Source organism: Falco punctatus (assembly GCF_963210335.1).
Source record: "Falco punctatus genome assembly, chromosome: 5".
Taxonomy (NCBI): Eukaryota; Metazoa; Chordata; class Aves; order Falconiformes; family Falconidae; genus Falco; species Falco punctatus.
The window spans coordinates 40113693-40140576 of NC_137584.1; the positions used below are offsets into that span (position 1 = coordinate 40113693).

General features: G+C 39.2%; 1 protein-coding gene across 1 annotated transcript in view; it reads left to right on the forward strand.

The window, feature by feature from the left end:
- The window catches only part of PDE10A (phosphodiesterase 10A), a 255673-nt gene that overhangs the window by 211497 nt on the left and 17292 nt on the right, over positions 1-26884 (forward strand). Inside the window, exon 22 of the mRNA XM_080390538.1 lies at positions 1-26884. This exon is cut by the window's right edge and continues 17292 nt beyond it. Coding sequence (XP_080246664.1) covers positions 1-46 — 46 coding nt within the window. The 3' untranslated portion in view covers positions 47-26884.

The following is a 26884-nucleotide window of genomic DNA, read 5'->3' on the forward strand; positions in this document are numbered from 1 at the left end:
TGTGTGCTACAACAATGTTTCATCATGGAGAGAAACCATCAAGTGAGCCTGGCTCATCTCTTAGTGTGGAAATGGCCTGCAGAACAGATGTTAAACTTTACAGCTCTGGACACATAACAAGCTTTATAAGCCTCTGGAGAAAATAAAGCAGGGATGATGATACTTTTCCAGGAAACAAACTAGTTTCATGACAGTAAGAAATCAATTCCCAGCTGAAAATAAGAGGACAACGAAGATGAAAAGATTTTCAGGTAACTTTTGTCCAGTATTCCTCTGTTTCCAGCACAGGCTGAATCTTTGTCCCCTAACAACAGTCATGACCAGCATTGGTGCCTCAGCAGACTTTTCTACTCCACTGGAAATGTTAAAGTTGAAAGCACTTAAAAAGAAATTAGAGGAGGGAATTGATGGACTCCATAAGTGTCTCAGAAGAGGTGAGTTAGATTAGGGTGCTGAAAACCAAACCGGTTAAGAACAGCTAACAGTGTGCTGTGGAGCTTGCCAAGGATCAAGGAGTTTAAACAGTTTAACAAGTTTTTACATTTCCAGGAGTTCACAGGAAAGCATGAACTGTTACAGACTGATTTCACAGGGAGCAAAATATCAGAGCAGCATAAAAGAGAGCTGGCTAAGGTAAGAAAAAGAGTCCCCAGGTTGAGGGAAAAGTAAATTTTGCATTATCTTTCTGGGTGGATTGGTTATGTGTGTTCCAGGAAAATGGAATGGGTTTAGGCAAAATCACTTCTTTCTTCTTATCAGACATGATCCCATGCATTTCCTCATAAGACACATCTACTATGTGCTCCAAAGCCCTGAGACCAAGGCTGTACATCATTTACCGTTCCTTCCATTGTCATGTGGAAATATAGTAAAACAGGATCTTGCAAGCTAGTAATCTATATGCAAAAAATCACTGTTGGTCAGCAGCTCTGTAGGAACCACATATTCAGTGTCTTGTCCAGCAGCATGTCTGAGACGATTTGTAAGAAGCTCCCTTCTCTATGTGTGCTGTAGACTTTCCCTGTACACAGAGAGTTGCTGCACTCATGATGGGTAGGATGGTGAGTTAATTTGATCAGTCAGACACATACACCTTGAAGAAGTTGCTTGTGTTGCTTGAGTTGTTGCCCTGGGGGAAGCATTAATAATCTCATCAGCATGCAGAGCCAAATGCAGGAGTGAGTAAGACACTGGATTTATAGAAATTAGAGATGGAACTTAATGAAAGCAGTTGGGGGTCAGCAAACTCAGAAATGATTAGGCTACTGTGGGCTGGAAAAGATCTGTCATTTCATGTAGATGAGAACAGTTTTTGAAAGAATTTGGCCAGGTGGTACTTATGGCCAGGTTTTCATCATTTGTAAGATGCCAGCTGATTTATCAAGGGTGTTTTACGGAGAATTGAGCAGTGGTATTTGCAGAACTGGGGAAGAGATGGTTGCTGACAGAGAAAATAGAGGTCAGGCTTGACTGAAACAGCGATCCCAATAGCAGTGTTATGTATACTGGAAAGTGGTAAAGAAATGATCAAGCAAATAAGCAGAGGTCGTTCTTGTATACCTCCAACGTGCTAGCAAAGCTTTTCAGGAAAATTATGGAAAATGAGGGAAGTGAGGCTGTAAATTCATTCAATCTACTTGTGGGTATAACTTGGAGAAGCAGCATAATCCATGTTCCACTGGATTGTAGGAGGTATCATCTGCCATACAGTTAACCAACTTGCCAAAAAGTTGGCTACTTGCTACCTCACCAAAATCCTCAAGCAACCTTTCTCTTATGTCTCTGGGCTGAGGCCAGAGTAAAGAAGGCATGGGGGAAAACAGAGGAGGCAAAGTGCAGTATTATAGCAGAATAAGAGCTTGATGTTGTAATATTTAAAGCATTTTTTCCCAGAAAACATTTTCCCCAGGAACAATTTGAATCAGTACAATTTTTGTGAGATAGTGAGGTAGCAGAAAGCTGTACTAACTAGCAGTGATGGCAGGCTTTGTCCTTTGATTAAATGGTCAAAATATCTATCAGCCTTGGTTTGAAAGAAGGATATTCATAAAGTGAAAAACTGCCATAGTTTATTATCTACCTAAGAAGCTTGTTGTGAAAAAGTTAACAGAGCACTTTGAAGTGAGGCCAGCAGCCCTCTAGAGAAGAAGTTCCCATGGCAGAGGAACACACAGTACAGGTTGCCTACGAGACCCTTTCTTTCTCTCAGGTTTATTACTCAGAGCTGATGTGTTTAACCATGAAATTTATAAGTGTATGATTGTAACTGTTGTATTCCCTAGCTAGGGTTTCTTGGGTTATTCATATGTTAATTACGTCTCCTGGAGCTAACAGCTGCTTTAAGAAATGCAATGTGTTCCAAGGGCTGCTTCTTCCAAAGCTGGAGATGATCAGTAGAGACAGACTGATTTATACTTATGGAAGGATTGGCTGTAAAGATGTAAGCAAGATATTCAGCAATAAGTTGAGGCATAATGTAGTAATTGTCTTCCGCCACACAGATCTGTGTCTTCTTTGTTTTCTACTAGTCTTTTTGATGATTAGTACATCCTGTTTTGTTGAATGTGAGCTTTCTCCTTACTGATGATCAAAATACAGAATTCATGCTATGACCGTGACTTGATCTGGATTCTTACATTTCTTACTGCATACTGTCAGGAGAAATAACATGAACTTGAAGAAAGTAATACATTCTGACAGTAACTGTTTAGAGCACCTTCTGCACGTGGAAGTATTTAGTTGCTAATTTTGATGATTGTACAGGTGCCCCCAAAAAATCTGTGGCTGTAAAACCTTCCATTTCAACTGAGTACAGGTTGTTTAAGAAGTATTCGAAAATATATGCGACAGGTCTCGGATATTGGTGATATTCTGAAGGAACTTAAGGTAAGAAATATTCCTAAACTTTAGCACAACATAAGCCAAATGTACCTTAACTATTGTTTTAAATGCATTCTCTCCCAGTGCCCTTTGCCAGTTTTTCTCAGTGTGCCTGGGACATTTAAGCCTTTTTAGCTACAGTGAGGAAAGTGATTCTCCCAGGGATTTATATTCTTCAGGAGACTTTTTCTCTGCCCCCTTGTTCACATTTTAAAATCAAACTTACGTAACAAACTTCATGAGTTCATAGCATCATTTGGGTTTTTTATTTACTCACTTGTGATCTCAAAGGGGATAGCTGATTTCTTCCTCATTTTTGCTCCTTCTTCCGTTGTACATAGGTAAGCAGACAAGAACAGAGCCTAGAATTATTAAGAGGTATGCCTGTATAGAAAGCTGATTTCCAATCTGCTCAGTGATTTGAGCTGATACCATTTCCACCTATAAGCATCATCATGTCAATGAAGAAAGGAGCAATCACAAGGAATTGCACATCTCTTCAAATCACCTGTAGATGCAAAGGCCACAAGACTAGAAGAAATAGCACTGGGGAGAAAGGTGAATTGCAGATTGCTCATATGCAGTGGTTCAGGACCAGGCTATGTTTTCAGTCACTGCTTTCATTCATTCAAATTAGGGCCATGACTATGTGCGTGTTCTCTCTCTCCCTCTCTCTCTAGCTGACCAGTAAACTAAACCGCATGGCTACAAAAACCATGTGATTTTGTCTTTAGTGGGTTCCCAGTTCTGCTTCTGACTGTGCAGGTGAGATGACAAGCATGTGTCCCAGTGTTCCTACTGTGACTTTATGCCTTTTAATTAATCATATAGCAGGAAGCCATGACTGTTTCTCCCTGCACTGCCCCCCAGGTTACAAGGCAGCATCACATGAAATACATTTGCAACTTGCTTGAACATCTCTATGGTCAGGAGAGAAGGACAGACAGCTTTTGGGAAAGATGTATTGTGAGTTAGTTACATAAACAGACACCAGACATCTGTCTACCACTTACACGCTTTGATAAACGGATTACTAAAGAAACCCCACAAAAGAAATCAAAACCCCCCAAATCCCAACCTTCACTATCTTTTTTTTCCCTGGAACTGTAGCCCTAATTCTAAAATTCTCAAAATGTTTGGAGGAAAAAACGCCAAACATTCAGGCTGTAACCTATTGGTGAATTAGTTTTTCAGTTCTCACTTTGACAGTTACATGTGAGGAATCGCAATTCTTATCTGACTTATCAGGTAGTTTCCTATTCTTTTTTTTCCTTTTGATTTTTCACTGTGCTGAAGGATGACATTTGAAATCCTTTATATGGGGATCAAATCCATTTGTTTCTCCCCTTGGACACTTAAGACAGTAATTTGCATGTGGAACACAGCTATAATAGTATAGGTGAAAAATGAAGTTGCACTCTGATTCTTTACACTGTGTTGTGGTGCTAGTGGTGGTAGAAATTCTACATTCACTCTCCCAGTAGCAGCTGATGGGGGAAAAAGTCATTCCTTCATATTTGTTGATAAGATAATTACCTGCTAAAATCCAGCATTTATAGGCAAGAGAGGGGAAGAAGTGACAGGCATTACAACCAAGAAATCCTTGAGGAAGAGGAAGTAGATAGGTAAGTGAACTGTGCTCAGAATGACTTTAACATAGTCAAAACCCAAATGATCATCTCTGGGTTTTGAACAAACCCATCTGTGGTAGCATAAGTAGACCTCCTATCACAGCACAAAAGGTATGATTTTCCTGGATCCAAACTGAAACAAGAGTCTGCCATTTCTGGACTGTGTTAAACATTTTTTGATGGTCTTCTTTCCTCTCAATTTATTTAGAGTGAGTATGAGCTGTAAATGATAATGCTTCTGCACTCTGCCTATAGCACAATACAAGGTAATATTTGCTTGTCAATATAATCTCTTTTCCCTGGTGATGCTACAGAGAAATTAATTATTTGAAGTCAGATATGGACACTTCGTGACCTTATCTTTGACATAGGAGATCTAGTGCTTGCCCTTTGCTTCACTGCTTATAACAGTTTCTGTAGGAGCAACCCACAGTAGAGAAATTTGATACAGCAGCTGCTACAGAATAAGCAGAGCACTGGCTGAACAGCCTGTGCTGAGTTTCAGAAGTATCAAATCTATTGTCCTTCTGTCTCCTCTTTGGTAGGGTCTCATCAGGCTTTGTGCCACCTTTACTGCAGAGTGACATTGGAGTGCTGCAGTACAGATGCTGACATTGGCCTCAGGCTGCCAGAAGTAGTGGCATACCTTTTGCCCCCATCTCTCCCACAAGTGACACCTTACTTCTGGCAAAATAAAGAGACACCAGGAAAGGTATGCTCCCCTATGGAAGTAGAAGAGGAGCACAGAGGAGATGTCAAGCCCTGAGGATAGATCCACTCCTGGCTGGCCTTGCCCAGCCTCCCTGGAACCTTTTCCCACCCTGCCCATGGTACAGGACCCCATTTCAGCCCAGCCTGGACCTGTCATTCCCTGCCCCTTTCTCTGAATCGTTTGTATTCTTTCTCTTTTTATTTTCCCTACTCCAAACTAGCCCCTTCTGCTCCTGATAGCTTTTTAGGCCAGTGTTCTCTGTTGACCCAGAACCAATCCTTTGGTGTTGCTGTGAGAATTTCACCCTAGCTATCCGTTCCCTTTGGCACTGAGCCTGTGAGCTCTTGTGTGGTATTGACAATGTGCTGAAATGAAAATTAAAGGTAATGATGGATGTGGCATAGCTGACAGCATAAATGCTTTGTCCAGGATGAGTAACACGCTGCTCAGTGGCAAAACACATGAATTAAATACCCAAAAGCAAGGGGTCTGCATGAGTCTGAGTCTTCATTTTTACTGGATGTGACACACAGGGAGAATTGTCCGTATTCTTTTTTTTTTTTATTATTATTATTATTTGTAAAACAAACCTTAAATCAATTTACAAGTGGAAAAAACTCCAAGTGACTCTAAATGGAGGGATTTTTTTGTTCATATCTGGCCATATTAGCTCATCAGTCTGACAAGCAGCTCATTCAGAAGTTTTCATCAGAACTGAATTTTACTGAAAATATAATTTTAGAAATTATGCCAGAACTTGTAGCAGAGGAAATAAATATTCAATGACATGACTTCACATTTTACTCTTTTTCATGCATTCTCGTAGGCTTTGAAGGCTCAGGTCAAAGGGATGGGAACAAAGCGTGCAAAGGCTCCAGAAATACAGGCATTCAGGAATGATGTGCAGGTTCTTGAAGAAAGCCAGTACTGCTCTGGAAAGAAAAAAGGAGTAAGTGTTGCAAATGGTGTCAACCCCTCTAGCAGCAACTAGGTAGATTGGGTAAAACAGAAACAAGTAAGTTGAGTTCTTGAAGTTTTTAAAATGTCAGGTCTTGGAGGGAAGGCCAAGGGATTAGACCCTACAGATGGCCTGTTCTAGGTGAAGATCTTTCACCTTTCTTAACATATTATTTATTCCCTGCTCCCCCTTCTTTTTTACCAATCATGCAGGGAGATGTGGTTTAGCTCTGAGCAGGGCAAAGGCTTTCCTTTACCGTTCCAGGCTGACCCCCTCCAAAAGCTTGTATCATCACAGAGAAATCTGCTGACCACACAGACCGCAGCCTGCATTGTTAAATTTCAGACTATATCACTTTTTCTGGGGCGATGGTTTTGTTCCTCATTATGGAGGCAACAAAACCTGTACTTTTGATTATCTGTGTCCTGTCCTTTAAGACAGGACTTGGTTTTGCTTCCTTATTTTGACTAGCTTATTCTCAGACTTTCTGAGGCTCCCTGTCTTCTTTGGACTGACACAGTGCTACCATGTGTCTGTTGTATGCCCCTGATACTTTATATCACAGCTTCCAAACATCCTCACTCCTGCTCCAAGCTCTGATCTCACTTGCTACCCTCAGTGTTTGATCTTATGGTTGTTTATTTCTAGAGCTGTAACCTTCAGGCAGGAGATCTTAATTACCAACTTTCCTGTTCTTGCCCCCTCCACTGTCTGAATCTGAAGAACTGTAACCCTTTCACTAAGCTGCTAGTTCCCCTTCTTACCCATCCCTTTTGTTTGTAAATGTTGCTTTAGGTAGACTAAATGACTTAAGAGGTCTTTTATGTCTTTGCAATTGTTGTTTCCGCTATATTTAGCGTGTACACGTTACAAGATTTACACTGTGCTTTTGAAATATAATTTGGATGATTCTGCAATGAAGGTACTGAGTGTGAAAGAGACTCATGTTCAATAGTTGTTGCTAGTGTAAGCAGGAAGATAATTATCAGTGGTCCAGTACCTGTCATGTCTATACAGCAAAAGAATTCATGATGTGTTACTATGGATAAAGTCAAACTGTCATGACTTTAAGATGGATCAGGGATATAGTGTAGAATATTTATAAAACATGCATATGCAAATTTTATCTAAGCTACAGAGACTGATTTTTGAACAAGCTTTTATAAGTATTTTAGAGGTAAATGGAAAAAAATATGACATTTTGCCTTCTTCTGAAGGGCTGAAAGGGAATAATGATAAACATCCTAGAATAATCTAAAGGAATTCTTGGGAGATTTGACAGCAATAGGTATAAAAATCCAATACCTTATAAGACTGCTCAGTTCTGGATAGCAATCTGTTTGCAGAGAAGTCTAGGAACTTGGCTATCCTGATGACTACTTTCTAGCTTTGCATGAAAACTATCAATCAACGTCTGAGTCATTTGTGTGCATTTATTGCTACTGGGAGCCTAAGACCAATTTTTCCCGCTTGCCTTGAACCATGTGTATTCCTTTCTATGTATAGAAGACCATCCTTGAAGGAAAAGATTTTTCATACAAGACTGATGTCTTTTTAAAAATAACATTGTTTTGTAGATATTAAGAGTATGTGGTAGGATTTTTGAGATACGATGAGGAGAGGGGAATGAAGAATATTGGTGTGCAAAGAACTAAGCTGTCTACTTATGTTATTGTGATACCTATGTGTCTCACCATGTGTGTAAGTCATCTATAATTGCCTCAACATTTCCATTCGGTGAATAGGAGGTTTCCCCTCTTAGGAAGAGAAGCTGCAGTTTTAATGAAGTAGAGAGTGACTGAGTCCTGTTAGCTCCACACAGAGAGTCAGTTCTCCTCTCCTTTGCACCACTAAGCATCCAGATCTGGAGTCACTTCACTGTAATTCAGTGAGCTTGAATGTGGCCTATGCCCTGTTAAAGCAACATTTGGCCTCTGGACATGTATAATAATCTTCATTACATATAACAACTATTTCCTCACATCTAACTTTGTATATGATCTTTGAAATGTATTTGTGAAACTTTTGTTCTCTTTTGTTCTGTTCTAGACTGAAGAATAAACTAGAAATGGTGCTACATGTGAGTCAGACTCCAGAAGATAAAACAGGTGAGTGGTAGGACAGTTCTGAATAAAGCAGAAAAGAAATATGGCACAAATTACAGTAATGAGGTATTATTAAGGGTTGGAAGAAAAATCAACCAAAAATTACATTAGCTGTTGAGATTTTTCCTGTTAGTATGATCAAAATGTGCTGTCATCTAATGAAATTGGGCACACAACATCTTTCTTATACTTCTTTCACTCCTGGCCTTATCTGAAACCAGTAGATGTCAGTGGAAGACTTCCTAATGCTGAAGAAACCTAGGGAACTGCCAAATCATCTTTATGAGTCTGTGGCTGGTTCTGTCACTGTCAGAGTCACTGCACTCTGGTGTGTTAAAGAAAACTCAGGGGACGGTACAGGAAACCCATCAGCTGGCAAAAACATGATAACTGGATTTCATGCTTATCATGAGCAGGTTAAGCCTTGAATCATGTGCTTTCACGTGACCTTCCCAAGCTTCTTTTCAGCCTTCATTGTATCAGTCCTGGATGCTCTGCTTATCCATACAATAGTCTAGTGCCTCTTGGATGCTTGCTGGGTAGTTGGTTTAGGTAGCAGCAATGAGGTTTACAGTCTATTTATGTACTGCTTGAAAAAGGAGTGTCTTTGATCAGTGGAGTCTGGGTCAGGACCTTTGAGTAAGATAAAATACATGAATCTGGAATGATGTAGAAGAGCAAAAAGGAAAGCTGGCTGATGAACTAGGAAATACTGTGAAATGCCATCAGGATAGAGTATAGTATAACTAGGCGGGCTGTAATATACCTGCATTTTATGACTTTATTGAAAACCTGTACTCAAAGCACAGTTTTTTTTCCAGAGCATCAGAACATACTGGTTAGCAAATTATAACACGGCAAATAAGGAAATAGATGTTTAAATGGTGATATAAAATGCCTTCTGCATTTCCTCTTTGAGGAAAGAGGAAGACCTAAATTTGCTTTCTCTGTAGTGTCTCAGTGCCCTAGTGTCCTGCTCCAGGCTGTGGGCAGTTGTTAGCTTCACCATAGGCAGCTCCTGTCACCGGCCTCTAACTCACTTTTACAGACACACCTTCAGTAGGAACAATGCTCGAACAATCAAACCAGCTTCTGCTTTTTTTAATTTTTTTTCTGCAGCAATTAAGCTGGCCCAAATTCCTCCCTAGTGTAGCTGTCTTCCTGTCAATGAATGTATGCCTGAATGCAGCTGCCCTGATTGTGTTTGTTTCTACAGCATGGTGCAGGTTTGGAATTCCAGAGCTTTGCAGCCAGCCACTAAAAACCCCGTGAAATCAGTCATTGGCTCTGGGTCTCCTGCCGGACTAATGAATAACGCAATCAGAACTCTCTAGGCCAAGGCATATCTGAGGAATGGTTTTGCATAAAATCAGCTAAAAGACATTTAAACAACGAGTAAAGGTTTCTTCCCTTCTCCTCCCCACCAGGTACTAATTTAAAAAAATACTTAATTGGTTAACCTCAGACTTCCCCTCCCTACCTTCCTCAATTACACATTGAGGAATCAAAACCAGCCAAGTCAGAACGTAAATGTTGTTGTTCTCCTTTTTGTGTTACAGCTGTATTTACAAGCCCAAGCCAAGAAATTTGGGCTAAATGTGCTAACATGCTGGCACTATGGGGAACAAGGCTCTGCAAATACTTGTTGGGGTTTTGGGGGATTGTTGTTTTGTGTGAGGTCAGGTGCTAAGCAATTAAAAAAGTATTCAGTTCAAGTTAACTGGAAATGAGAACTTTACAGTTTTCCCAGAGGAAAAATTGGAGATCTGATTATTTATTTTTTGAAAAAATTGAATAAAATGTTTTCTATATCTTTTCTAAACAAGGAGGCATTATTTCCTTTCTCTTGAGGTAGCATTTCTATAAGGCCCTTCCAGGGCCAGTAGCTATCCTGATCCACAGAAGGGGTATATGCTCTCTGTCATTTTCAGTGGCTCACATGAAAGGACAGGATTTTTGGGAAGCTAATGGCTGTTATCCCCTGGGGTGGGGAGCAGCAGGAAGCACACGGAGTCAGGCACTTTCCCAGGAGGCAGTGCATCACTCAAGGGGGGCTCACCCTCTCTTCCCCCAGCCTGTCTCACTTTTCATCAAAGCTGTAGGGTCTCCCTGAACCTGTTGACTTCGCACTCACACTGCTCTGCAGACCAGAGGGAGGCAGAGGGGTGTGGGCTGCCCATGACAAGCTGCTTGGAAAGTAGGAAATTCGAGTGTCCTGGGATCACAACAGGCAGCCTTTAATCATTGAAACGTCATTATGCAACACTGGCTTGGTTCTGAATCTGACAGCATGGTGCAAAACCATTATGTTGCAATTGTGGCTAATGAACTACTGTGAGCTCTAAAAGCCCCTTCCAGCACCAGGGCAGCTCCCGAGTCACCAGGATTTTCTTGCCCCGCTGGCTGCACCAGTCAGACAAGCCAGGGCGCACCATTAAGATCTCTCAGGAAGCAGAGCCAGACCTGTTCTTCCTCTCCCTGTTCTCATTCTCTTTGCTGGTGCCTTTCTTCCCTCCCTCCTTCCTTCCCCTGTCTGCCTGCTCTGCAATCGAAAGAGCCTCAAAGGTGTAACCCTGCACCCTGGCATCTTTCCTGGCTGCTCCCACTTTCCACAGCTCCCCTTGCAGACGAACACCAGGGGGTGAACCAAGGGGTGTGAGCGAGATAAAACAGCATGACCTTGAGCTGCACCGTCGCCAGGGAAGAAAGCAGTTTATTTCTATTAGTCCAGACCCTGGTAGTGAGGGGCACTAATCGTCTGTGCATGTAACTCCCCTCATTCCCTAGATGAGGAGGTGCCAAGGCCCCATAATACAGCTCTGGCTGCAGTAGCAGGGACACCAACAGGCTGCAGATGAGCTCGCTGACAAGCTGTGAAAAGCTAAAAAGGACTTTGACTCAAATAAGACCGTGCCTGGGCAGAAGCATGAGATGACCATGTTGGATCTTGTAGGATCACACTAATGATGTGTTTTAGTGAGGTGAGTAGGTGAGGTGGCAGTGAAGTTAGCCTGTAAAATTCTGAAGTGCATTTTCTGGACTCTCCTAAGGGAGTACAACATGTTTATTCTGCTCCTTGCTTGCTGTTATTTGTTCCCCGTGCTGGGATGCAGTGATTTCCTCCTTGGCTGTGTTCCCGTTGTACCTAGAGCCTGACCATATTTCTGCATGAAGTGCGAAAGGACCTTGGTTGGGGTGGCTGTGAAAGGTGAGTGGCATAGCTCCCGTGCCACTGTTCAGACTGGTGAAAATGTTGTCAGTGGTGTACACAGTGAGAGACAGGCTTGTATTGGACATTGTGCAATCCAAAGTACAGAACTTGCAGAGATTTGTTTATGTGCTAAAATTTGCATACTGAGAGTGGCCTGTGTGAGGATGACTTACACTATAAAAGTTAGATGCTTGCAAATTTCTGCAGGATTAGTGCATTCAGCACTTAAAGGCAGTATTCCTTTTCTATTGGCAATTGTGCAGTTAGAAATAGCACATGGACTCAATAAAGTTATTTTAAACCTGTCTTTGTCACTGCTTAAGCTGATAAGTGTTCCAACTGTGTGAGGTGAGGAGGTAATTTAGTGCAGCTAAATAGATGTTAAAAGTACAGAGTAGCTTGAGCAGGGAATAATGTGTCACTCCTAATGGTGGGCAAATAGCAGTTGTTTACGTAGAGCTTATGTTGGGCTAAGCATCCAAAAGGTCCAACCACATTTCTCCAAACTTTCTGTGCCTGGAGGCAGAGTTATACCTATTGACAGGAGATCACATTAATCAGTTAATTGTACTGAGAATATAACAGCTGCCAGAAAGTCACAGAAAAGTTGAAAAATGTGAAAAATATAACATGAAAATTGCTAGATGCCTGTATTTTTCTCTTAACCAGTTCAGGAATAGGTACAGCCATTGTGTTCTTGTACTATGCTTGGCTGTCTTTAAATTGAATGATATATTTAAAACCATTGTTTTCCCTGCCAAAGTTTTCAGCCAGCTCTGTGCACGCTACCTAAGAGTACAAGACAGAAGTCTGTCACTTGTTTCTAAAGCAATTAGCAGGCCTCCAGCATCAGAGAGCCTTGGGGGAAGGAGGTGAATTCTTGGTTAATTTAGATGAATGTAATTGGTATCAAGATATTAAAACAATGAAAAGCAGCAATTAGTCATGACAACTTCCTTTTTTCTTCTTTTTTTCTTTTTTTTTTTTTTTTAATTTTCTTCCCCCCCCCCCCCCCCCCCCCCCCCCGGCAAACAGATCTTAGGCTCCATGTGCCTTTTGAAACATTCCTGTGTACGGTCTGTGAGATGTGCTTCCACAGCACGACTACAAATGACTGTATGAAAACTGGTCCTCTGAAAAAAATAAGCACTCTGAGAATGTCCTCTTTGCTTTTTTTTTTTTATTTAAACAAATATGAATATTCAGAAGGTCTTTAAATACAAATTGCTGGCTTCTAGAATGGTTTTTTTGGGGTTTTTTTTTTGGTGACTGGGCTTTGCACTATAATGAAAAAGGGCAGTCAGCAGATGGCAATGTTGTATAGCTGTTCCAGCAGGAGACAGCCACCTCAGCCAGGGGAGGGAAACTTCTCATACACCCGAAGTAGCCATGAGGGAAAACGGAGTGGCCCCTCCAGGCCATCGGAGAGTTGGCCCTCCAGTCATGCTTTGGCTGATTGCTTATGTAGGATTACAGAGTTTTTGTTACTATTTGTAACAGCAATCCAACATTTAAAACCCCTCATTTGAAAGGGCAAGCCCATTATCATTTAAGAAGAGCAATTTAATTAAACTAGTGCATTTCCATATTCTTTCAAAAACATGATTTCATAATGCTACATAAGTACAACATGTTCTTTCCCACACAGACTGCATTTTTAAAAAGATAAGTGGCTCTGATGCATTTGCTTTTGCTATAATATTGTATGACAATTTAGCTGATCTGTTACTGCCTTTTCAGGCTGAAACTATGAAAATCAACTCATCAAATGTATTTCTCTAAGACCAAATAAAAATAAGTTAGTTATTTCCTTAGAACCTGCTGTGGTTCAGGTGTACTGCAAACTATTGTATACATGAGGTACTTTCACTAGGTCTAACCCCAAATTACTGGAAAGCTTCTCTTTGGCTTCAGCAAGTTCCAGATTAGGCCTGCTGTGTGTGCTTTGCCAGCTAGAAAGTGAAAAGGTACTGGATGTATTTCCAGCTCCCCCCCTTTTTTTTTTATAACTACGGAGGAGACCTATTAGTGTACTTCAATCTAAATATGTAAATCAAAGCAGCAAAAGCTTCCTGCTTCTAACTGTACTGAAGTCACTGGAATGAGGTAAAAGAGCTTGTGGTAGATAACTCCAACATATAAAATCCATGGAATAGCTCAGCAAACAGAACTTGGAAAGACTTCTGTAAAATATAGGGACTAACAGATGTCTTGAGAGAAGTGAGTAACAGTTTGAATAAAACAATCTTTCGTTCAGATAATATTCTCTTGCACACTCAAGTCTGAAGCTCTCTGTTGGTAGCCATGGAACAGAGCAGGCATCATTCCAGATGTTAGTGAAATGTGAAGAACAAAGCTCTTTACAGCCAAACAGAGTTCCGTCTAGCAGCTCAGTCTAAAAGCCAGAAATTGGCATGTATGCTGAAAGACAAAATCAAGTCATTTGTATCAAAGTAATTGATTTAGCAAAAGCGATGCTACAAACACCCTTCCTTGTTTACGCGGTAAGACCTGGTTTTACTGTCTGTTGGGTTTCCCTCAGGGTGCAAGAACTGGCAAGAAGTTCTCTATGTCAGACTCAAAGACGTGTAACTTGAGATGTAGTACTAAATTAAAACTCCTGTCACACAGGAACTACTTACTATAATTTATTTCAAGGTTAATGGAGTAAAAAGTATTGGAGTATTTTAAATGCTGATCAGACACGTTGCCAATTAGTATCACTGCAGATTTTTTTCTTATGTACTGAAGGATATTTCAATGTTTCTCAACTTTTATGTCTTTTTTACAGGAGGTTGAAGGAAATACCACAGAAATTTTAAATAAACTGAGAATCACCCAGGAAAATCAAAGGTCAGTCTGAAACGTTCAAATATCTATGTCAGTGTGGTTACAGAGAAAGTGTTAGAGTGATGGAAATGCCAGTTGTAACAACTTGCTAGGCCAAAGAAAGACAGATTAGTTATTAATAGCAGCTGCGTTCAAGTGCTGGTTTTACATAAAGCACACACAGTAGCAGCTGGGAACCATGATTAGATATTATAGATTTGACTTCAATATGGCCCAGAGTGTTAAATAAGAAAAATTAACAATGGGAATTACACATAGTGTTTGATTAACAACTCTGCTTGCTTCAGTTGTTTATTTAGGTACCAAACAGACACATTATGGTACTTGTTAAAGCCTTTTAAGTTTTCTGATGGTGTCCCGCTGAATGTTTTTTTCACACCTGATGCAAAGGAATTCAATCCCTTGTTCTGACACTGTTCACTAGTGCCATTTTTGATAACTTCCTTGTGAATTTTTTTTTATTTTTTGTGTTGGGAACTGGCTTGAGATTCCTAGTCTTGTTTCAAACTTTTTTTTTTTTTTTTTACTTTTAAAAAAAACTTTTTTGGAAAGGAGTGGATTATGGGGTCGTCTCAAGCGTTTGAGGTAACATGTTTTAAGAAGTTAAATCATGCAGCTTTGGTTATTGATGCTGCCTGTCAAAAGTAAATACAGAGTATATTTGTTGCTGTGGTACATTCAGTATTTAGGTTTAGCCCACTATGTTTATCCTTGGTATGTTTTTCATGTTCCAAAGACTTGGATGAAGAGCCATCCAAGCTGAAACAGCGTGGAAGAGAGGCTATCTCTAGTTATTCATCCATTGTGAATGCCATGAAATGTACATACTCAGAGAGGTATAGGTTTCAACGTATGTGGCATAACTTCAGATTTGTTGTCAGTTTGTAGTGCTGCTCACAGGTTTCCCTTTCATACCTGCAACAGTTTTACAAAAACTGAGCAAATGTCAGCTATAATTGAGGCTCTGTATGAGCTGAAAAAAATACATCTGTCAAATAGCTGAAAAGTCTGGTTTACTGTCAGAACAGAAGGTAGCTTTGCACTCATGTGCTCTGCTGCTGTCCACAAGCATTTTTGCACGTACAGTTCATCAGTGTAAGAAACCATTGCATCCAGGCAGATCAGGTAGTGGTAGGCTGCAATCAGTTTAATTCCTTAGTTTGCCGTGTGTCTAATTTGTTAGTTTATATCTGCACATGTAATGCAAATGATTTATTCTAGCTGCTGGAGATGGACATTGCAGATTAGTAAAAAGCCTGAGCAACACACAGAAAGGCTCACTGACCTTAGTGCATTTTGTTTCAGCCTCTTGGATTTTCAGACATTAGGCTGACATGGATTTGTTCTCCTATTGTTATAACACAACACTACCTAGGAGAATGGTTTCTCAAGACAGCCATTGCAGATTCCGGTTGTGTTTGTGTGTGAGCTATATGCTTTCATGCACAGTTATGAGTTTGTTGGTAAAAATCCAAAATGATACTTATAGACTCCAGAGAACAAGATCCATTAATATAGAAAAGAATGATTCTATTTTCATCTTATTGCCAACATTTGTTGTTAAAGGGAATATGTTTTATTTGCTGACACAGACAGATTTTTTTTCTTTTCAATTGTATTCGGAAGGTAAGAAAAAAACTTTATTCAAAGAAGACTTGAGTCTTGGCAAAAAAGCACCCTGAACTCAGATCTTATGAGATACAAAGATTTTCAGTTAACTTTTATCTTAAAATAGAAAATTATGAATTCTGGGAGTCTATGGAATCTTAAAATTAAGTTTCAGTTAACTTACTGTTTCTGTCTCTTTGATTAAGTTGAGAATTGTCAATGTCAACTTTCACAAGGCGGTGTGTACAGTTACAGTAGACTTTTGTTGTTGGAGAGTGGGAATGTGAATAGCTTTCAATTCAGGAGCTGCTACATAATGATGTAAACCCACAAATATATGATAATTTCATGAACATGGAAAGTAACCTGCTTTATGGTATGAAGTTGCTCTATATTACGCTAATAAAATTTCCTGGATGGATGTATTCGTTAAGCTTAATGAGTGGGAGGGGAGGAACTGAAAGAAAACAACAGTAAAGCAAAGCATGAAATCTAAATAAGAGTCTCCCCACAAACAACATGGAGATCGCTTACTAGACAATGGTATGTATCTGGCCTCCTGCTTAAATTTGCAAGACTTGCTTTGCCAGAGATGAGTACTAGTAGATCTAGAAATTTCTGGGTGATTACAAAATTTTATGCAAAGTTACATAGAAATGTGTTGGTTACTAACAGTTACGTTCTCTTCAGGAACTGAACGTAAGTCAGGGCAGCTGAGGTGATAAGGATGACATGAAGGACCTGTATGAATAGTAGAGTTCTTTGATCCTTCCCTTCAAAAAGTTATTGATGGGTCATGGTCTAAGAATATGCACAACAGGAAAGGTTCAAACAAGATACTAAGACATGATCACACTTGCAGCTGCTTAGAAATTACAGCACTGTGCATGAACCTACTTTCTGGTATTTCTTTGATTTTGAAATAAGAGTTGCATGACCAGCAGATCAGGTATGGAACTTAACAGAAAAAAAGTCAATGTCATTTGACAGACTGTATTTTGTGAAAAGTTTAAATTTGGGAACATTATTAACATGGCATCATTGGTCAGCCAAAAGGCTATTAGAAATATAACATCAAGGTAATTAGTAGTATGTATAGTTGAATACAAGGGTAATTAGTCTCATTTGTACGATGTTAATTATTAAAAGTAATCAGCCCTGGGATACTTACAGAAGTGATCTCACTAAAAGTTTTAAAAAATATAACCAAAAGACTCTTACCATTTTGCTTCCAGCAGAGCTTATGTATAAAGCTTTTAAAGATGCACACTGTCTTGGGATATTTGCATAATAAGATACTTTATAAAATTACTATCCAAAATTCTGCCCCTCCCCCACAATGTTATGAATCACATTTCTAGAGCTGACATTATTGTCTTTCTCCAGGACAGATCAGGAGACAAACCTTAACAGTAGCATGAGAGTTCTGAATCAAAGCCTATCTTGAGGCATAGTTAAAGGAGGGCGTCTAATTACCTAAGTCAAAACTGTATCATCCTTAGCCTTAATGCACATAAGATAACTTAGATGACATTTAATTAGAGACAAAGCATGGATTAATACTTATTTAATATCTACAGTAGAAGCTTCCCTTAGGTGCTAAGAGATTGTGCAATGAATTGGGGCAAATATTTAGCCTGTGTCTGCAGCTAAATAAATATTTTGCAGCAAACAATTTACTTAAACAAGTTTCTACTGTTTCTGCAGCAAGAATGTGATTTCTTCAGGCTTAGCAGCTGATTAAAAACTTTTTATTTGTAATGCTCATTTGAGAAATTAAAAATATTCAAGATACAAAAGTTTGAACACTATTGTTTAAATGGATGGATGAAGTCATATGGTTTTATTTGCTTTCCTGGTTAGACTGTTGTATCCACAACTCTAGTGGAAGTAGTGAAATTCCTTTTGCACTTAGCTTTCTGTTCTCATTTGTATCTGTCAACTGTCTCTCAGGACTTTGTAGGAGGTGTCTAGAAAACAACTACAAAATGTGATGAAATACATTCTTTTTAATGTGAGTAAATATTTATGAGGAAAAAAAAACCCCTGTATTTATTGTCAAGCCTTAACAGCTCTATTTGATCCATGTCTAAGTCACTGTAGGAAAGGAAGGCAGAGGGAAAGCAAGCTATGCTGTGGAAACAATGACATCCACACTCAGAATTATAAAATCTTATGGGCCAGTGCCATGAACATAAACTGTCTTTACATTCAGTGCATAATACCAGATCTAGAATAGGTCTCTTTTTTGGTCTGTGTTCTTCAGACAGAGGAACAGCATATCTTTACATTCTAGAGCTACTGCATCCAGTTGAGAAGAACAGATAGGTGGATAGTAGCTTTCTGCCTAGATCCATTCCAACAAATTTCAGTCATCTAGCAAGATGTCAGGGAGGATGAATCATCCTCTGGACATGAATCTTTCTTTCTCTATAAGCAATCTCAAGTGCCTCAGGTTAGATGAGTTGGTCTTAGTTCCTTTTGTATGGTTTATAATGGCAAGACAGCCCAGTGCTGCCTGTTTACACTGGGGTGTTGGCTATCACTAAGATAGAGCTCAGTTTCTGCTCAGTGATTCTGTTGGTTCTATGCTATACTCTTTTTTGGAAGGTGTGGGAGCTAACAGAGGGGTTATTGTTACCTGAAAATGAAGAATGAATTTCTGAGTATCCAGAAGAAAGGAAGGGTAAAGGAAATAAATGCAAATGAAGTGAAGGAAAATAAATAGCATTTCAAATGTATGCTTAATCTTTTGAATTTATGCCAATGGAATCCAGGCTTGAAAAACTATTGTTGGACCTTAGAATCAAATATTATAATGCAACTTCAAAATCAGAAATGTGATTTCATTTTTGCATGCATTATTCTGGATAGCTATATTGTCTAAATAAAGAGATATTTTCATATAGCATTTTTAGAAAATGTCTAATGCTAATAGTTGTTACATTAAATAGCTGTGTTCTTCTCTATGGTTTTCAGTAGACAGTGCCCTCTTTCCATCATGGCTCTTTTCCTTATGGAAGCACTAGCAGGTATTAATCAAACTCTCAGGACAGAACTCACAAGTGAAAGTTATTTAAGTAAATCAAAGTGGTATGTTCAAGTAAGATACATATACTAGTCTTGAATCAGGCTTTCAGCTATGGTAGTACATACTGGCACATGAACATTGCTTATGAGAGTCTTTTCATGATCCCCAAATTCTGGCTTTTATTTTATGAAATCTGATTATGGCTGCAATTATTTTTGAAAACATGAGTTGGGTTCAGATCAAGTGGAAGCATCTGCCTGATTTTACAGAAAGCCTGAAAAAACAGGTCAAAGAAAAGAACCAGTCCTTTCAACTGGAAGGGGTGCTGTTGTGAATACCCATAATTAAACTCTCCCTATAGAATTGTTTCTCTTTATCTTTATGAAAGAATGTGAAGAAAAAGTAGGAAGGAGACAGATTATGCCAACTGCATAGCTGTATCCTTGCTAAAGGAATATCTTCTTTTGGCCTATGCAGGATCAACCTGGGAACAATGGTATCTTTTTTTTTTTTAACTTAATAAGTAATCAAATGTAAGGGGGACATGGAAACATTCACACTTTGCAGCAAGCAAGACAAACCTAGGAACGTCAACGTGTCAAATGGCTGTATTTGTATTCACTGGAGGGACGCTTAATCCAAGAGACTCAGACTATATATTCCGATTTAGCTAAGGTACACAGTGTATCGCTGGCAACCTGGGAGAAGTCTTTTTATAAAGCAAAACCAAACCAAATTAAACAGCCAAACCCACCATTTAGAAAAAAAACACCCAAACCAAACAACCCAGGGGTCTTGGGATTCCTTGAAGTTTTTTCTTACTTGGGAAAATGAAAAGGTTATTTTAGTAATTTTTTGCTATTGTTTTCAATGAAGTGGTTTAATAGAATTTCATGAACAGGTTGTCACTGTAGTAAGTGATATTGCAAGACGTCAAGTTGAATAAGTTCATGGAGCTGTCTTGTTAGGTTTTGGCATTATTTTAGGTGCAGAACCACTAAATCCTGTAGCTACCAAAAGTAAAAAATCTGTAGCCTTCTTCCTCTACCTTCCTTCTGGGTCAAAATGCTGTCTAAGACAGGACATGCATGAAGTCCAAATTCTGTAGTAGTTCCTATGGTGTCACAGTATTTTGATACCTCACTTGCATTAGATTCCATGGGATCCACCAATGAGGCATTACTGTCCCTGTCTTAGACATAGACATGTCAGAGCATGATTCCAACTTGTCCTAAAAGATGCATTTTAAACTATTTTATTTTATTTTATTTTGGACTTGTAGCCCCTTTATCCTGTCTTTTGAGGAAGAGTACAAAACCAGGGATGAATAGGGGAATTAACAGTGTCTCCCAGCTTCTAGTGAGCCGCTTCCATTCTCCACCATCTGTCCTACTAGAGAGCGGTTAAACAAGCCATGATGAAAAAGGAAGAGAGAAAGGCAGTGGTATTATCTCCATGATTTGCTGCCCAGGGTTTCATTTGGCTGTAGAAACTTGCTATAGAATGACATTGTCACCAAGAAGTGAGAAGGATAGTTTTTCTATGGGTAACAAGAGTAGTCAGAATCATAAGAGTTACTGTTTAAAACAGGAAAAGAATTGAAAGTAAGCCAGAATCCCTCAGTAATATCTAATCTGTGGAGTAGGAAGGGAACGTCATATAGCAACATATGGTGCTGCTCGCTGCTGGAGACAGCATTCTGTGGAAAACGCTTTCTGAATTTGGGTCCGTAATGCCACTTTCCATGTCCTGTTTTAGAGACTGAAAATGGAGCACTGCTGCAATTTGTGATTGCTCAGGAATGTACTCTATAGAGCGTAACTTAAAATATCATAGCCACAAAGTCCTAAATTCCATATTTGATTTCTCTCTCTCGCTCTCTGTCTCTTTTTGATTTGGAGCCTATCTGACTATTTCAGTAAAATCAGGGCAGGGGAAAGTGTTTTGAACTTTCTTCTAGGGACAAGGTATGCATTCATCTCACAATATAAAACAGCCATTACCCAAGTCTGATCTGTACTCATGTGTGAGTGCTGATTAGTATTCTGTGAACAAGAATGTGCCTTTTGAACTCACTAATTATTACAGCAGATTTTTAATAATTCTTTCCTTGTAACCCTCAATTTATCTTTATTGCATTTATGAAATAAATGTAGAAGCTCCCAGAAGGTGAATGTAATATTATTTTGTGCTCACCTCTCATCAGGGACTCTGCCAGAAGTTTACAAATATCAATTAGGTTTCACCATGCTGTCATCTGGGAAATAACTTTTCTTACACCCATGTTACAGATAGATAAACAAATGGGAGCTAAATAACTTGGCCTGAATCACGTTGGAAATTGGGAATAGAGTTCTTACACTGTCTCCCAGTCCTTCACTTGGGTCTAGCCAGGGAGCATGCTGCCACATAGTTTATTTACATTTGACACTGTTTTAAACGAACTAAGTTGCCATTTTGTTTTTCCTTCTGAATCACTGAAAACTTGCCAACATTTCGTTTTAATAAAGCTCTCAAATACCCAGGCTAGTATTTATAGTTAAAGATAATGCTTATCCTCACCTTTGGTTGCTTCTAACATTTGTGTATGCTGCTAGCACAGGATGATAGAAAGCACAGCACAAATAATTTTTTGTGGTTACTTTTAAGATGCGTTCCCTCTGACAACAGTGGCTTTTGGATCATTTCCTCATGCTTGTATTATAAATTGATCTCTCTAGTTCCTCAGTTTTATTTTTCCTTGCACAGAATCCTTTCCACTTCCTAATGTTTTTATGGTGATGGTTGGTAAGGCATGCACAAGAGGATGAGGAACTGTTTTGTTCTGTTGTGGACTCTTATACATTTATTCACACAGGTTGGAATGATTACAACTTCTTTTTTTTTTTTTTAAAAAAAAATTGTTCATTGTAGAGTTTTTCTTTTTGTATCGTTGGTAGCCCTTTTCAACCTAAGAGATATATCTAATTGTGGGTTTAAATGGAAAGCTTATAGCTTTTACAGTTGCTCTCCTTCCATATCAGCTCTAGGTAATAAAAATTTTCCGTGTTTTTTTTTTTTTTTAAAGGTTGTCTCAGTTCTCCTTTATGTGTGATATTAATTAGAAAGGCAGAAGGACCTCTACTAGTCACTCTATGACCATGGAGGAATTACTTCCATGTGAAAAATGGATCATTATTTTTATAGTATTGGAAGTTCCTGGAATTATTTTTCCTGGGCTAAAGGAGGTGCCAAAGAAATCTTGGTACATTGCTGTACTGATAACTTCCAGATTTCAGGGACATTCTCTCAGGAGAAAGCCATCCTTACTAACCTATGTGATTTAGAAATGCCAGCTGGTTCTTTCTGATTTTGGCACCAAGATGGACAATCATTAGAACAGGTGGGTAGGTACATTATGATAATTCTCTTTGTTATAAACAGCATTATTATTTAAAAATATGTCAGAACATAACTCAAATATTAGCTTAGGGAGCAGTCAGTGGAGGCCCATTATTACCCTGAAGTGAGTGATTACTGTTATGTCTCCTCCTGAATTAAATTCAGTCATATGATGCATATATTAATCCCAGCAGGGTGACTGTATAAAGTATGATTGCCAAGATTACCTGTGTATAAAGGAATGTAAGTTAATAACATGAAGAAGACTCACATAAGGCTTTGAAGCTGTCCAGGCTGGCCTTGTGCTCCAGGAGGGGCTATCAGGCTGTCAAGCACCACAGCAGTCACTAGCTGACTGCTTGCCATTTGGGCTAGTGATAATCACATCTAATCATGCCCAGGGGACACCAATGTTTCCAAAGCAAATAAGAGCAGCCAGAGGGTGGTAGATCAAAAGACATCTTTGAAGGAAGCAGTGATGGGGAAAAAGAAGATTTGAAAGAGAAGATCTGAGGGGCTGGGGAGAAGCAGAAAGTAGAGAAACCCAAATCAAATCCTCTTTTGTTTAAAAAATGTATTTCTTTTGGTTGTGCTAAGCAACTAGATGGTGGGACTTGAGCTCTGAATGTCTAACAATGTCAACCTTCAGAGCTGAGTAAAGTAGAAAGTTTCCTTTTTATCTTTTATATTTTTTCTGTAAATTTCTTAGCTCTTATCTCTTTAGCTTCTGTCAGTGAATGGTTTCTTTTATATTTACCATAATTTGGCTTGAATTTATGTTGATTTCAGGGGGCTGGCAAATGCCAAGGTCAATTACTTCTGGGTAGGGAGCCTTAAACTTGACTGCTGGAATTTTTTTTTTTTTTTCTCTCTGTGTCCAACAAACCTATTGCACTTGGTTTCCAAAAGGAATCTCAGCACCTGCCCAGCTGCATGAGCCAGTTTACCAGCTGATGGTAGAGATCTATGTGGAAGAATCCTTTTTTTGGCTAAAAGTGTTAATTAGATAAAGAATAACCTGAACCTCAAAGAAGTTGGTGGTATCCAACATTTAGTTTACAATCAATTTTATAAAATTGACTAGGCGATACTTACTCCCTTTTCAGGTGGGGGGAACCTATTCTTATCCTTGGAAAGCATATGACAAGATTCAGGCCATCAGCTGGAGAGGGTAAGCTGAGGAGGGGATTTTTGATAAAGTAAGACTGGAAGAATAAACAATCTGAAATGGAGGATATTCAAGCATTAAAAGCGAGAGGGCACTGCTCTGATGTATTCTGCAAGCAGGATATCTGATCCAGAACTGGAAGTAGTTTAACAGAAGAGAGCCTGAAGCCAAGTGTTAGAGTTTAGGAACTCTAAGACAGAACCCCCATTCATGTTCTAAAACATGGATGCACACACAGTAGATACAGTCCCTGGAAAACTGAGCGTCTTTTAGGATATGAACAGTTAGTAAATCCTGTGTATTCTTGATGGTTTTCTTTACCTTAATGGTGAGTCAAGGACCTAACATAAAGCCACCTGGGCATGGCACTCCTCTTTCCTGCTGTGCTTATGGTGTTCATAATAGTGTTTGTAATAATGATGCTATTTCTAGGATACCAACTGACAGCAAAGTGGAAACTTGAGATTATTTTTTTTCTTGTGTATATGCCTGTACCTATTATAAAGTGTCTTTAATTAGGTCTCCTTTTGCCTATATGGTTAATGTTTTCTACTAGTGAACACTCAAAGTCTTGGTAGAAGTTTCCACATGACTCTTAAAATAGGACATTTCTGTCATTACATCCCAGGAAAGCAGACCTCCTAAGTGGATTTAAAAGAGTACTGTTGGAACTTTTATTAGATAGAGACATTTCTTTTTAGTAGCAGAACTGTAATTTTCTTCTCAGATGTATTGTTCTTTTGCACTCTGAAAATCAATTATAAATGCTATGTAAATATTATTTTATTCCTGTTCTATTCATAAAATGAGAAATCATGTTGAAAAAAGAACGATCTTTAAAGCCAACATTATTTGCACTATGATGAAGATAACACAGCCTTAGATTCCCCCCCCCCCCCCCCCCCCCTCATTCTATTCTGGTATGTAAACTTGTCCTTTTGTCCTATCCAGCAAGCTCAAACTTGCAAAGTGTTTTGAGCAGAATATTGAGTTGGGTGCCTGAATCACGGAAACGCAGAGCTGGAAGAGTGCCTATGAAGCTTAACGTAGTCCCCATAACCTGTTCTTAAAATCTTAAAGATATAGAGAGTGAGGTATATTCTCACCCACTCTAGTGTGCCTTATCTTGTGTTTCACTTTCCTGACTGTTAGACAGCTGGAACAGTGTTCTGAAATGCAACTTGAAGTCTTCTTAGGAGTGCATCTGGCTGATTTCTTCTTGCAGTCTTTGAAAGGGGAATTACCTTTTAATGAGGTTTCAGTCATGTGCTTTGATGGAGGGGGGAAAACTGTGTCCTTCACTAAGTGAAACATCATTTAAGTCATGAAAAGGACTAGGGCTTCTAAATACTCATGAGAACAGCTTGTCTTAAATAAAAGCAGAGCTCTTTCAGTAGCAAAACTCTCACTACCATCCATGCCAGCAGTACGAGGATTCCATTCACATGTTTAGTATTGTGGGATGAATGATGCAGAAGGAAAGCTATGGTTATTTCCAGATTGTGCGTTACACAAGGTAAGCATAGAAAAATGTGAAGAACATCTGCTTTGAAAGTGATGAACCACATAGAGAGAGCTTTGGAGTGAGGAAGACCTTTGTAGGCAGGACTCATCATAAGTGGAGTAAATCTTCTTCAGTGGCTCATTCTGTAGGATCATCAACCTTTATCCATTTTGCAACCATTGAGGAAGGGTTTTTCTTATCACTTTCATGTTAGATGGTTCTTGCCCTCATACATGACTATACAATGTCACAGATTTTCAGTTCTGCAGTTCTCTTGGTTTGCTTGGCTCATTTATCTCAGAAAACCTTTGTTTCCCACTCATAAGGGAAATAAAGGTAACTTTCAGGATTACAAACTACCATTAGCAGTCAAAAAACAAGCTTACTCTTCTCTACTACCTTAAAGAAAATTAGCTCAACTCCTTAGATCTTGCAATGTCTACCTGTACCCTGCTAGGGACCTACTCTATATGTTTGTGACTCCAGCACAATATTGCTAAAAATGAGCAAGTAATTCTCCATTATTAGCTGCCAAGAATGGGATATTTACCTTAAGTCATTACAAAATCAGGACATGAAATACAATCAAAGCGTGGCATGCATTTTTTTTAATGTTGTTTTTCTAGTTAATTAAGCCATTATCCAAAACTATTAAATTATTTAACCTAGAATAGTTGGTGTACTTAATCTCTTTTTTTTTTCCCAATAAACAAAATGCAAAAATGGGTAGTAGTAGTAAGATATTGTAATTCACATTTAGTTCTATTAATGAAAAAAAAAACCAAAACAAACCTCAAACATATCATGAAATCAGTTACCTAAGTGAACGTAGAACAGAACATATAAAGCTGCCTGTGTACACAGTGAAAACCTAGTTATTACGTTATCACCAGCTGTTTGGCGATGTGAATGAAGTGGTACAGTTAATGTCTACATTGCATCACCTGTCTAATCAGGAGCAGATTCACGTGTCTAAAATCTCCATCATCCTTATCTCTTTGCTTGTTTTCATAAAGTACAGTATTTTGGAACAGTATCTTGACTAGCAAATAGGCAGGACTAAGAGACACTGCTGTGTGTTCTCCAGGATCCTGTGCAGTAGAACCAGTTCAGGACATCCTGGCATCAGAATAGCAGCTGGGAGCAGTCTGGATATTTTACGACCTATAGGTGAGTGTGGAAAGGATTACTGTAGTGCCAGAGGGATGTGTGGGGAGCAGCTAGTGATATTTTTGAAAGGTTTGAGAAAAGTAAGTAATACAGTTTTTAGGAAGCTGTGGATAGTAATCACATGATTTAATGGGACCTTTGAGATCTGTGAGTAAAGTCCCCTCCTCCCTTGTCCTAGCTTGTCTTTCCTCTTTTCTCCCCTCCAACTATTTGAGGTTTAAACCTTTGCTTTACAGCCCCTCCTGATACCTGCAAACCATCCTTTCTCCATGCAGACATTTGCTTCTACCCTTACACACCTTTGCCTTGCTCTGCCTCTCCTCCTTGTTTCAGGGGTCACACAGGTACACTATTATCCTGCTACTTTCAGGGGCTGCCCATGCCCCCCGCTGGCCCATGGGCTGGGTCTGCTCCAGAAGAGTTGTCTACAGAGAAGCTGCAGCCAGGTCAAGTAAAAGGGCACCAGCACCTGGGAAAGATGGTAACACAGAGGAAGAATTGTGCGATTGCCATCAGTGTTTCCTAGTATTAGGCCTGCATAGCATATATTTAAGGTTGTAATAATATGTCCCCTTGAAGTATGTCTGGCAGATGTCATTGTTATGAGACAAGACCAAGCTGGAGAAAAATTTTGTTCAAGAGGTATGCTAATCCTCCAAAATTATAATGAGGGAA